Genomic DNA, 13,533 nt, shown 5'->3' on the forward strand with positions numbered 1-13,533 from the left:
AGGTTGCAGTGAGCAAAGATCTCACCACTGCACTCAAGCCTGGATAACAAAGCAAGACACCATCTCAAAAAAAAAAAAAAAAATTCCTTCAATCCCAGGACATTGGGAAAGTGCTCTAACCAACTTCTCTGTGCCTCAGTTTCCTCCTCTAGAAATGGGGAAGATAGTGTTGTCCACCCCAGCGTAGGGTGGCTGGAAAATTAAAGGGGTCTGTGCATGGCAAGCACTGAGGATGGTATCTATAAAGCACAAGGGCGTTTTATAATTGTTATGTCATCCTTATCCGTGATGAGGATGAGGAAACTGAGGCACAGAAAGGAAAGCCTTCCCCATGCCACATGGTTTTTCGCAGTAGAGCAGGCCTGGGACATGTCCCTGTCCCTGCCCATCACTCCTCAGAAAGCCTCCGTCTCCTGCCACACACCAACCAGGCCCTCGAACGATAGCCTCAAGGTCATCTCACAACCTCAAACGAGCCACCTACATCCTCAAGCAGGACCAGCAGCCTGGACCCTTCAACTGGTGGCCTCAACACCCCCATCAGGTCTCACCTCCCCAAGATATCAACCCACCTGGCATGCACAAACCGAGGACTGGCACACCAGTGCACCCACATCTACAGCCTCACAGCCACGTGCAATGCTGTAGCCACGGCCCAAGGCTCCTGGGGTAGGGAGGCTTCAAACTCCACGGTCAGAACCCACTGTGCAGCCTCGAGCAACATGGCTGGAGAGAGCCTCCTGCGTGCCGCGCGGCTGGCACTGCTAAGCCCTTGACGTGGATCAGCTCATTAAATCCTTGGAACAACGCCCTGTGGCAGTCAAATACTGGTATTATCCCCCTGCTGAGTCCCAGTCAGAAACCAAGAAAGTGAGATGCAGTAAGAGGCACAGCCTCACTTGCTGCTGGAGGGAGTCAGGTGAGACTTCCCCACACAGGGAGTAGGCGGAACAGCAGCGTGGGAAGGGGGCTGGCACTGGAGCCAGCCGGACCCGCTTCAAATCCAGGCTGTGCCGCTTCCTGGCTCTGTGACCTTGAGCAAGTCCTTTCACTAATCTGAGTCTCAGAGTCTGTATTTGCAAATGAGGACTTGGCGTATGGTGCTTTGGTGAGGATTAGAAGACATGATGTTTATAACCTATGTGGCTCTTGATAATAATATCAACAATGGCTACTGATGACACAAGTTGTGAGCAGTGTGCTAGGGACTGTACATGTTTGAAACTGTATCTTAAACTCACCGGGCCAGGTACGGTGGCTCACGCCTGTAATCCCAGCACTTTGGGAGGCCGAGGCGGGCAGATCACCTGAGGTCAGGAGTTCGAGACCAGCCAGGTCAACATGGTGAAACCCCATCTCTACTAAAAATACAAAAATTAGCTGGGTGTGGTGGCACGAGCCTGTAATCCCAGCTACCCGGGAAGCTGAGGCAGGAGAATCGCTGGAACCCAGGAGGCAGAGGCTGCAAGGAGCCGAGATCACACCACTGCACTCCAGCCTAGGCAACAAGGGTGAGACTCTGTCTCAAAAAAAAAAAAAAAAAAAACAACTTACCAAATCCTCATAACCCAACGTTTCTCGGCCCCGGCCCTACCGATGTTTTAGGCTAGGTAATTCTTTGCTGGGGACTGTCCTGTGCCCTGCAGGGCGTTTGACAGCATCCCTGGCCTCTACACACCAGATGCCAATAAATCCCCACTAATTGTGACAACCAGAAATATTTCCCAGCCATGGCCAAATGCTTCTAGGGGGTCAAAATCACCCCCCATTGAGAACCACAGTCATAACCCAATGAAGTAGGTACACCAAGCACTAAAAGGACTTATCCATGTCAAAGAGCCAGCAATGGTGGCTCTGGGACACAGGCTGGCTGGCTACTACATTGCAAAAGCTGCCCCTTCCCTTGCCTCCCCATCTCCCCAGGGCCTACCGCCAGCTGCAGGTCACGGCTGCGAAGTACAGCCGAGTTCTTCTCCTCACTGAGCTGTGCCAGGCGCATGGCGATCATGTAGTTCTCATCCTTGAGCCGCAGCAGCTCCAGGCTGCCCGCCTCCCAGTCCTCCCGCAGCCGTTGACAGCGCTCCTGAGCCTGCTGCTGGTCCCGCAGCCGCTGCTCCAGCCCTGCCCGCTCCTCCTCGAGCACCCGGCCCCGGGCCTGCAGTTGCTGCTCCCGCTGCAGCTGGCTCTTGCGAGCTTCCCGCAGCCGTCGCACCTCTGTCATCAAGAATTGGGTCAGGCCCTCAGGCCCCTCCTCATCTGCCAGGACAGAACAGGGGACAGAATAGGCAGCTCAGGCAAGTAAAATCCAGGAGATAACATACTGTGTCAAAAAACTCAAACCATAAAAACACTAGAGGGAAATTCTGGAATATATTTGTAGAATTTGGGAGTAGGGGAGGTCTTCCTAAACAACACACAAAATCCAGGAGTTATAAGAGAAAAAAGATGGACAAATCCATATAAAAATGTTTAAACCTTTGAAAAATGAAAGATGTAACAAAGTTAATAAGCAACAGAGTGGGAGAAAATATAACAAGAACTCAGAGCCATAATATATAAAGAGCTCCTACAAATCAATAAGATCAACAACCAAATAAAAATATGGACAAAAACTATCAATAGGCAAGTCCCAAAATAAAAATAGTTAATAAATACAGGAAAATATGCACCAACCTATCAACAATAATTACAGTAGCTACTAATATTTGTTAACTTCATTCTTTGTGCTAGATATATCTTAATCTTTATGACAACACTATAAGGTAGGTACTATTATTGTACCCATCTTAAAGACAGAAAAACTGAAGCACAGAGCAGTTATTTACCCAAGGTTTAATAACTAGTAACCTGTGAACTGTATCACTCAATGAAATATAAACTTAAAACAATAACATTATTTTTTACATATCAGAATGGCAAAAACGTTTAAACATGATCCCCAGGATTCAAATGGGCCCTTACACATTCCTGGTAGGAGGTATGTTGATTTAACAGTTAAAATACACAGACTCTTTGAGAAATTCTTCTCAGAACCTCTTCGCCTGAGATGCATTTGCACAAAGACGCACATACAAGGATGTTCCCGCATCATTGTAATAATACAAAACCGGAAACCTAGGTATCCATCAACTGGAAATGGGTTAAATGAATTATGTCCTAACTTCACTAATGAACAGTATGCAGTCACTTAAAACAAGTGTATGTAACAGAGGTGAAAGAATCACTAAAATCAGTTGTTCTAAGAAAAAGCAAAATACACACGTAGGCGTGTGCGTGTGTGTATGTGTTTGTGTTTTTTATGTAAAAAAATTCAGCTAGGCGCAGTGGCTCACGCCTATAATCCCAGCACTTTGGGAGGCCGAGGCAGGCGGATCACAAGGTCAGGAAATCAAGACCATCCTGGCCAACATGATGAAACCCCATCTCTATTAAAAATAAAAATACAAAAATTAGCAGGGCGTGGTGGCTCATGCCTGTAATCCCAGCTACTCGGGAGGCTGAGGCAGGAGAATCACTTGAACCTGGGAGGCGGAGGTTGCAGTGAGCCGAGATCGCGCCACTGCACTCCAGCCTGGTGACAGAGCAAGACACTGTCTCAAAAAAGAAAAAATTCAAAGTCATCTGGAGCCTCTGTATTTTTTTACATAAAAAACTATACACCTGTGTATGTCAGACATATGTCTGAAAACAGTATCACGAAGAAAGAGCCATCTTAGGCATGTGGCTCTGAACTTGGAATAACAGCACTAGCACTCAGCCCCACCCTCAGCCTACCGTGGGGCCCTGGGCAAGCCCCTTCAGCCTCTCCATGCCTCAGTTTCCCTTACTGTTCAACAGGTATAGAGGGAGCGCCTCCCTAACAGGGATGGGGAAAGGAGCCTGTGCACTGGAGTCCGAGGTGCCAGCATCCACCGCAGATCCACTCACCGAGGATCATGGAGCAGCGCTGGGCGGGTTCCTGGCCCGTGAGCAGCGTGAAGTGTTCGGGGTAGTAGAACTCCAGGGCTTCCAGGAAGGCCTCATAGCCCCTCTTGCCACGGCAGCGCAAGATGTCCATCAGGCGCCCTAGAGAGTAGTGGGGGGATGTACCCAGGGTCTAGGGGAAGGCCTCCCCAGGTGCCTGGTTGCTTCTGCCCCCACCATGCTCCAGGCCCACGTTCCCCAGATTTTTGAGCCAGTGACACACACAGGGGCCTGTCCCAACACATCAGGGAATAGAAGAGAGCCATTCTGCCACAGCCAGGGGAGCACATTCCCTCATGACTCCTGGGCTCCCAGAGCTCCCCAACATCCCCCACAGACACAGATGCCGGCCCGCAAATGCAGCCTGCCTTTTCAATGGCACAGAGAAGCCCCCTCTATCCCCAGAAGCAAAGAAAATACTTCTCCCATTGGCCATGCCTGAAATTCCACCATTAAAGACCATTCCATCATGCCTTTGTGAGTTCTGGTTCAAAGGCACACCCTGTGGGAGAGGGGACCCACGTAAAGCTGAGACGGATCTTGACACTTGAAAAAGGACTCCCCCAGGAGTGTATGGTGCACAGAGGGGACAGACAGAACTCGGAGATCAAAGAGCGCAGGAAAGGTGCCAAGTCCACCGGCTGTGACCGGGAGGTCCCAGGCCCAGCCGGCCCTGGCAGCCACATCCAACCTTCTGCTCTAATGTGGACCCAGGAAGTGGGAGAGAAACCCAAGAGACAAAACTCTGACCCCGGTGTGGGCAACGCGGACCGCCAAGGCGCAGTGGTGGGTGGGCAGGAGGCAGGCTGGTGGGCATACCCAGCCGGCCCACTCTACTGATGCGGAGACCGAGCCCCAGGGCAGCAGAGCCCTAGCTTCGCGCTACACGGCTGTGGGCGCTGCGCCCAAGGGCACGGCCGGCCCAGGTCGTGGCCCACTCGGGACCCGCGGCTCACCGGTGCGGTTGACGCGGCACGGGAAGCGGTAGGTGCTCAGCACCTCCTCCTCGTCCTGCTCGTCGATGACCCGGCACTGGCGCAGATACGGCGTGAGCTTGGCCGGGTTCAGGGCGCGAGCCAGCCGGTGCCGGACGCCCTCGATTCGCTCCCACAGCGCGTCCTCCTCCGCCTCGGACCCCGAGCCGGCCCCGGCCTCCTCCTCGGCCTCCCCCGCCTCCGCCCGGCCCGGCATGGCCGTGTCCTCAGGGTCTGCGGGCAAGAGGTGCACGGGGGTCGACCAGGGCTCCCTAGGGCTAGATGTGCGGCCAAGCACCCCCGGGGCGTCGTCCGCAGACCCGCCGTCGGGGGCGCGCCCCGAGCTCCCCGCGACTCACCCCGCACGCTACAGCCGCCTCGGGCTCCCGGGTCCGCGCTCGGGCGGCGGCTCCGCCGGCGCAGGGGGGCGGTGCCCGTGGCGCCCCCGGCTCCGCCCCCGTCCCCGCAGCCTCCTGGGCTGCCCGGGCCTCCCCACATTGCCGCCCGCCCCGGGTCGTGCGTCCGGCCCCCGGCCACCCCGCGCGTCCGTCCGCACGCCCTCCCTCCCGGCCGTCCGGCTGCGCCTCCCCCTGCTTCCTGTTTCCCGCCGGCTCTCCAGCCCGGCTCGGCGGGGTCCTGGCCGCCCGCCCACACCTGCCCGGCCTCTGGGCGGGGCGGGGGCGGGCAGGCGCGCTCACACCCCCCGCGCGCCGCGACGCACCTTCCCCGGACCACGCGCATCGCCTCCCCACGCCCACAGCGCGCCCGCCCGTGCGGGGCTAGCCGCTCACGCCCGGCGCAGCCCGCGGGCACTCAAGCTGGGCTTGCCCTTCCCGGGTCCCCACATGCACTGCAGGCGCGGGAGCTTCCCTGGAGCGCAGGACAGCCCCGGGGGGGACAGCAATGGGCAGAGGTCATGGGGGCCTTCTGCAAGATGGGGGTCTGAACCTGCAGGGCAGCACTGCCAACTCCCCTCTTACGCAAACTCCCGTGGCACTTGAGGACCAGGGACCCCACAATTCTCAAAGGGTATTCCTCCAGGTGTTGGTCCCAGAGATGCTGGGGGCGGGCTGTGACTAGCCATCCATACTCCCGCTCCTGCCTGGGAGGCCGGTGGTCTCTTACCATGATACTGGCCGAGTCTACACGGTATCTGCTGGTGCATGCGATACAGTCTCGCTATGCATTAGAAGCTGCCAGGTACCTGCTGCCAGGGAGGAACAGGGGAGGCAAAACCGGTACAGGGAAGAGGTGTGAGCTCCCTAATCGCCTTCCACAACTTCTGAATTAGATGCCGTGGATATATGTATTACTTATCCAAAGAATTAAGGTTTCAATCAATAAAAGCTCTGAAAAGTCCTGCTTAAATTAAGGCCGGGGGCGGTGGCTCATGCCTGGAATCCCGACACTTTGGGAGACCGAGGCGAGTGGATCACCTGAGGTCAGGAGTTCGAGACCAGCCTGACCAATATGGCGAAACCCCATCTCTACTAAAAATATAAAAATTAGCCAGACGTGGTAGTGCGCGTCTGTAATCCCAGCTACTCGGGAGGCTGAGGCACGAGAATCGCTTGAACCCAGGAGGCGGAGGTTGCAGTGATATCGTGCCACGGCACTCCAGCAGCCCGGGCAACAGAATGAGACTCCCCCTCAAAAAAAAAAATAAAATAAAATAAGCCCAGCGGTAAAGAAACAGATTTAACTTTATATATCCTGGTGTCCTTTTCCAAACTTAATTAACCACAGCCTTTTTTTGGTTTGCATTTGTTGTACATTTGTTTTTGTTTTGGGTGTCACCTGTTTACATGCAGAAGAAATGCTTTGGGAGAACTGAATTCTAGTGCAAATTCCTCAATTAACAAAGGAGGAAGCAGAGCTCAGAGAGGGCAGGAACTTGCCCAAATTCACACAGCGAGGCCACAGTGGGAATAGGCCCGAGCCCAGCCCCTGGCCTCTGTCCTCTCCAAGCCCCGAGTCCAGGCACACACCAGGCCTCCCTTTCAATACGTCCTTTCCCTCTCTGTGGCCTTGGTTGCCCTCCCACGCAGAGCGGCAGCTCCTCCCACCAGCAGCCCTACTCCTTGTGAATATTTTTAACTTGGCCAGCAGAGCGGGATGGACGCCTTGGAAAATGAGGCTATGGTTAATTATTTTTTCATCAAGAAGCTAAGCAGGGCCTAAAGATAAGGCACAGAAGCCAAGAGGTCTCTGCAGATAAGTGGACAGAGAAGTGAGGGCACACTGGGTCTGAACAGGCAGGTAGCTGGGTACACCGAGCGCCCCTGGTGCCCGGCATTCCAGGGGAAGCGACAGAGTTCCTTTGGGTACCACACTCCCACATTCACATGTACAATTATACAGGCATGCACACACACCATCACATACACATGCACACATACACACCCACCCACTGTGGGCATCAAGCCAGGCAGGAGGCAGACAGGGGCGTACCCACTTCCCCACAAACATCTGAGCCTCCTCATCTTTCCCCTGTCCCTAGGCGTCCATAGCACCGAGTGTGCAAGCGTGTGATTAGGTACCATGTTCATTATTGTCCTCTTGTGAGTTCTGCTACATTCATCTTCTCTCTATAGCTATGCCAGGAAGGCGGGCAGGGACTACAGCAGGGACACGGAGAATCTAGACTTTGTACCAGGGGCCCTGGGTTCTATCGCGGGCTCACCGCTATGAGTATTGTTCTTCTTTGAGTCTCCATTTCCCTGTCTGCAAAAGGCAGGCGGTGAGTAGTCCCAGCCACACCTACAAAGGCAGACAGTCCAGGAGCGGAGAGTGCCCTGGAGACCGACATTCAGCCTTAGCTGCATCTACTCGGACAAATTCCTCCCCCTCTCAACTTCTACATCTGAAAAGTGGACAATAGTCCCCCATGTGCAGGGACTGCCTCTGAGTTGCAGTCTCTCCATATGTGAAGTGGGTACAGGAATGTCAGTCCTCTTCCCAACTCATCAAAAGGCATGCCTCCATGTTTCAAACCAGTCTACGTCCTACTGCCTGTAGCCCCACTGGTCCAAGCCACACATGCCCCCACAAACTCCCACCCACAGTGCTATGGGCTATGGTATGTTCTCCACTCTGCAGCCTTAATGATGTTTGTTTGGTTTGGGAGGTTTTTCTTAGACAAGGTCTGGCTCTGTCACCCAGCCTAGGGTGCAGCGGCGCAATCATAGCTCACTGCAGCCTTGAACTCCTGGGCTCAAGCAATCCTTCTGCCTCAGCCTCCCACATAGCTGGGACTGCACATATGCACCACCATGCCCGGCTACTTTTTTTACTCTTGGTAGAGAGGGGTCTTGCCACGTTGCCTAAGCTGGAAAGAATGATGGTTTTAAAAACAGAACAGGTTTTTCTCTGGCTTAAAACCTCTTAATGGTTTCCACCAAACTGGAATAAAATGCAAACTGCCCCCAGACCCTGCTGGCTCCCCCCGCCTCCCACTTCCCACTGCCCCACTCGCTCACCAGCCTCATTCTGTTCCTGGAACCTGTCAGCTTTTTCCACGTCAAGGCCCTTGTCCACCCTGTTGCCTCTGCTGGGACTGCTCGTCCCTCCACTCCTGGTATGGAGGGTTCCTTCTAGCTTTTCAGGTCTCAGATCAAATTCCCCCTCCCTTGATTCAGGAGCACCCTCCAGCAGGGAGTTCCATACACCCCATCCAAGCCATTCTGTGCTACGTAGGGGCCAAAGGACAGCTTCTCCTTCTCCCTCTAGAAGTTTGCCGGAAATGCGCTGACAATAGGCAGATAAATGAAGAAAAAAAGCATAAAAAATGTATTTAACATGCCTAGCACAGGAGAATCTTAGGAGAATGATTACCCAGTAATCCATTGAGGTCCAGACGTTATATCCGCTTCTTCGCTGGGGAAGGGGAGACGGGGCTGTAGGAGTGAATGATTGTTAGGAGGCATTAATGGGCCTGGGAGGCAGACATTATCTTACAGATGATTTTCTTTGGAAATTGAATGGGACCGAAGAAGAAACACTCATTTGGGACAAAGTTTGTCTGGACTCTGGATGTGGTGTTTAATTTTCTCTTCCTCTGTGATATGAATTTTAATCTCCAGTGAATGAAATTTCAGGGAAGGGATCGAAAGCAATCGTGTTCCTCTTTGGGGTCCAGTTTCTAGCAGATAAGGGAACTTCGGAGAACAGCCTCCCCCTGTGCTTTGGGAGAGACAGAGGATTGACAGAGAGGATGGGGGAGAGGTTGGCAGACAGACCTTGAGGTTGCGTCTTTATTCGGCCTGTCAAAGTGCCTTATTTGGCAGGTATCACTTTCTGAGCCCCCAGAGCTATTTCCTCTCTATCTGACATTTTCCTGGTGCTTGCTTTGCTGCACCAGGAAAATGTCAGCAACCTGTGTGTTGCCTACTTCCATCCCAAGAACAGAGCCGTCCTTGGGTAGCAGGAGTGAGCTGGAATGTTCCAAGAGTGGTGAGGATGAGGAGTGGAGCAGGGGAGGAGAGGAGGTTGAAGGAGGATTGGAAGGGGGGCAGACAGAGCAAAGGCCTTGAAGGTCATTATGAGGACTTTGGCCTTCACTTTTCTCGGTAGTAATACGCCGCTATCATTGTCTTCCACAAATCAGCCACAAAGGCCACAGAAGCAGGGATCCACCTTTTTGTTCATTCCTTCAAGGATGCCCCTGGCCCAAGCAACCCTTCCGTTCCTCTTTGTCAGCCTCTGATTGCATCCAGGAATGTGGGTCTGGAGTCATCTAGTCCATAAGTCTGGGTGCCTGGTGAACCTGTGCTCCCTGACCCCAACCCCCAGCCCCATCTCGCCTCCTCTGGCCATCTCTTCACTAGGATCAGGGCCTGGGTCGCATGGATCCCAGCACAGGACCTGGCACTCAGGTGTTCAGCAGGAGACGAGTGAGTGGGCCCAAGAGTGGGGAGAATTCCTGTGATGAGCTGCACTACACCACAGCCAGAACGCGCAGGGTTCAAATTCCAGGACAATGTGTGCCTGTGATCTTGGTCAAGTTCCTAAATGCTTCTCTACCCCTCATCTGAGGGACTCTAGCACAGCCTGAGCACAAGACAGATGCTAAATGCCCATCCTCAATTGAATTTGTCCAGAGATGTCACTTCCCCTCCCCATTGCCCAGTGTCCCCCGGGGCACCTTTACATAGCAGCCTTCCCTAGGTCCTATTCTTTTTTTTTTTTTTTAGACGGAGTCTTGCCCTGTCACCCAGGCGGGAATGCTGCGGCATGATCTTGGCTCACTGCAACCTCCGATCCCTGAGTTCAAGCAATTCTCCTGCCTCACACCCACCTAGTAGCTGGAATTACAGGCGCCTGCCACCACACCCACCTAATTTTTGTATTTTTAGTAGAGATGGGGTTCCACCATATTGGCCAGGCTGGTCTCGAACTCCTGACCTTGTGATCTGCCCGCCTCGGCCTCCCAAAGTGCTGGGATTACAAGCGTAAGCCACCGTGCCCAGCTCCCTAGGTCCTATTCTATGGGACTGAGGAGAGAAGGGGCTGGGGAGGCTATTGTGCCCAATCACAAGAGTCTAGGCTGAAAGGATCCTTAAGACCTTTATTTTATAGCTGGGCACGGTGGCACACACCTGTAATCCCAGCACTTTGGGAAACCAAGATGGGCAGATCACTTGAGGTCAGGAATTCGAGACCAGCCTGGCCAACATGGTGAAACCCCATCTCCACTAAAAATACAAAAATCAGCCAGGTGTGGTGGCGGGCGCCTGTAATCCCAGTTACTTGGGAGGCTGAGGCAGGAGAATCATTTGAACCCGGGAGCCAAAGGTTGCAGTGAGCCAAGATGGTGCCACTGCATTCCAGCCTGGGCGACAGAGCGAGACTCTGTCTCAAAAAAAAAAAAAAATTATTATTTTATACATACTGGGGAAACTGAGGTTGCAGTGGCCCAAGTGAGCCCTGGGTTCCCCAAGGCAGGGAGAGCAGAGCACAAGGAAGCGAGATAGGAACAGCCAAAGGGATGGAGCTGGCCCTCCAGTATCAGGTGACTGCATCTCCCTGAGAACCGGGGACTCCTGCAGGGGCCAGAGGAAGGGTGGCCCTGTCCCCACCTTCCCTTTCTCCCATGGCCACCCCCAGCAGCCTTGACAGCAAGGAGTAGAAATGCTGACCCACCCTCACCCTAATTCAGACCAATTACGGAGATGTGTGCCTACTGCCTGGCCTTGGGCTGGGCAAGGAGCTGGGTTAGGCTGGGGATATCCAGGGATGGGGCAGGAAGCTGTGCCAGGAGGTGAGAGATGGGGCTGGGGCATGCTGGGAAAAGACAGAGAAAACTGAAGCTGGGCTACCCAGACCTGGCTCCCATCGCTGAGACTGTGCCATCCAGCCCCGTCCCTGCCCCTCTCTGTGCCTCAGTTTGCCCCTCTGCACCACAAGGTGATTGGAGGGAGATGCTCACCCTAGCAAGCCCCTTGCACCTGAGAGGAGCTCCCAGGGGGCCACAGGACACAGCCAAGGGTGGCCATGGGAGCTCAAGCCACCCACCAGCATCTCCATGGAGGAACTCTGCCTGGAGCCCTGAATTCCAGTGTGCCTGTGGAATCACTGGGGCTGAGTCAGAGGAAAGGGCGGGCCAGGGGAGCCACGGCTCTGAGTCACTGGGGCTCCGCGGGCTGGCGTGCCTTCCTCTGCCGCCCACACAACCACCCACCCAACCATGGAGTCCCAACCACAGAATCATCCTGACCTGGATTCAAATCCCAGATCAGTGAGGTCGTGAGGTCATGACCCTGGACAGGACTGATGTGTAGAGACAATCATGGTTGTGTCTGATTAAATGAATGACTTTATGTGAAGTGCTTGGCACAAAGTTGGCACTCAGTGACAAACACTTTGCTCAGTAGCAAACAGTTTTGAGCCCTTACTATGCACCCAACATATGACGTACCAGCATTTTCCAGGGTTAGCTCCTTAAATCTTCCTAATAAACCCAGGAGGTAAATCCTCCTATTCTGCCCACTTTTCAGATGATGGAACAAGTTTGGTGAGGTCCTACAGTGGGCACGTGTGGACCTGAAAGGGAATTATCACAGATGTTAAGTGTGGGGTGAGGGCCTGCCTTGCCCCACCCCTCACCCTGCAGCCCAGGTTGTGACATTCCCCCACCTGCCAGCACAGTCCCCTGCCAGTCTCTGTGCCCAGCCCTGTTTGTTGCCCTGAGGATCCAAATGAATGGACCAACGCAAGCACTGCTTTGAGGAAGCAGGTTCATACCCAACCACTTTTAAGTTGCTGGCAGCGATGAGAGGAGGAAATCCTGGACTCTGCCCAGAGGCATCAAAAACTAAAGCAGAAGAAGAGGCAAAAGAGGAAAGGCGCTCCAGGCAGGAGGAACGGTCAGTGCAAAGGCCCAGAGCCCAGAAGTCTCATGCCAGGCTCCCACAGGGATCCTCGTCCTTCGCTTGCTTTAACTTGCACAGTTTCAGTCCTGTTCGTCCTTGTTCCCATGACTCAGGCGCCCCCCGCACAGGGGAGGAGGAGCTGGTGAGTGGGCCATCCCTGCCTGGAAGGCTGGTGAATAATTGTCCCACTGGGGTTCACACTATGGACTGTGCCAGGTGCCGAACTCATTCCATCTCACGCTACCCCAGGGGGCGGGGCCTGTGACTACCCCAGGTCCAAGTGAGGAGGCCCAGGCTCAGGTAAGGCCACGGGCAGAGCGCCCCGGTCCCACCCAGCCACCTATGTCAGCCTCAACGCACTCTTGGGAGAATGAGCAGCCTCTGTGGCTGTGGAAACCCAAGTTGAAATCCCTACTCTGCCCCTCTTTTGTTACTGGACTTTGGGGAGTTGACACCTCCTTTCTTGGCCCCATTTTCCATCCCTGTGCAGTGGGGGCGGCCTGAACGAAAGGGACAGCAGCATGGCCTGGGGTCAGGAGCACCGGCTCTGGAGCCGGAGCGCCTGCATTCACACCCTCTCTCTGGGCCTCAGTCTCCTTATGGGGAGGATAGGAGTAGTGTCAAATGACAACACGCTTAGTTTAAAGATCTAATTGGCTTTTAGGGCCGGGTGCAGTGGCTCACACCTGTAGTCCCAGCACGTTGGGAGGCCGAGGCAGGTGGATTGCTTGAGGTCAGGAGTTCGAGGCCAGCCTGGCCAACATGGTGAAACCTCATCTCTACTAAAATACAAAAATTAGCTGGGCGTGGTGGCAGATGCCTGTAATCCCAGCTACTAGGGAGGCTGAGGCAGGAGAATTGCTTGAGCCCGGGAGGTGGATGTTGCAGTGAGCTGAGATAGCACCACTGCACTCCAGCCTGGGCAACAGAGTGAGACTCCATCTCAAAAAAAAAAAAAAATCTAATTGCCTTTTATTTGCAATTCTAGAATCAGGCAACACCTCCCCCTGTGAAATAGAAGGGAGATTCCAATAAGCTGAACAGAGGATGTTAGCTTTTTTATAGGCAGAGAGGCGGTAAAGAGGGCAGAGACAGAGAACGAAAAACGGAATGGTTGTTTCACAGTTACTTTCCTTGTAAAGGGTTACAGCAGAGAAGACTTCTGTAGGCCAGTGACTCAGGTTGACTGGAAGCTCCTGTTCTCTAGAGAAATAGACCCATTTCAA

At 53.9% G+C, this 13,533-nt stretch overlaps 1 protein-coding gene across 1 annotated transcript in view; it reads right to left on the bottom strand.

The window, feature by feature from the left end:
* CARD10 (caspase recruitment domain family member 10) overlaps positions 1 to 5,499 on the bottom strand; it is a 29,545-nt gene extending 24,046 nt beyond the window's left edge. The window contains exons 1-4 of the mRNA XM_055374577.2: positions 5,297 to 5,499; positions 4,920 to 5,171; positions 3,928 to 4,065; positions 1,931 to 2,256 (exon numbers count right to left, since the gene is read on the bottom strand). Of these exons, the coding sequence (XP_055230552.1) occupies positions 1,931 to 2,256; positions 3,928 to 4,065; positions 4,920 to 5,171; positions 5,297 to 5,435 (855 nt within the window). The 5' untranslated portion in view covers positions 5,436 to 5,499. The remainder of the gene's footprint in view (positions 1 to 1,930; positions 2,257 to 3,927; positions 4,066 to 4,919; positions 5,172 to 5,296) is intronic.
* Between the last annotated feature and the right edge of the window lie 8,034 nt (positions 5,500 to 13,533).

This window comes from Gorilla gorilla, chromosome 23 (genome assembly GCF_029281585.2).
Source record: "Gorilla gorilla gorilla isolate KB3781 chromosome 23, NHGRI_mGorGor1-v2.1_pri, whole genome shotgun sequence".
Taxonomy (NCBI): Eukaryota; Metazoa; Chordata; class Mammalia; order Primates; family Hominidae; genus Gorilla; species Gorilla gorilla.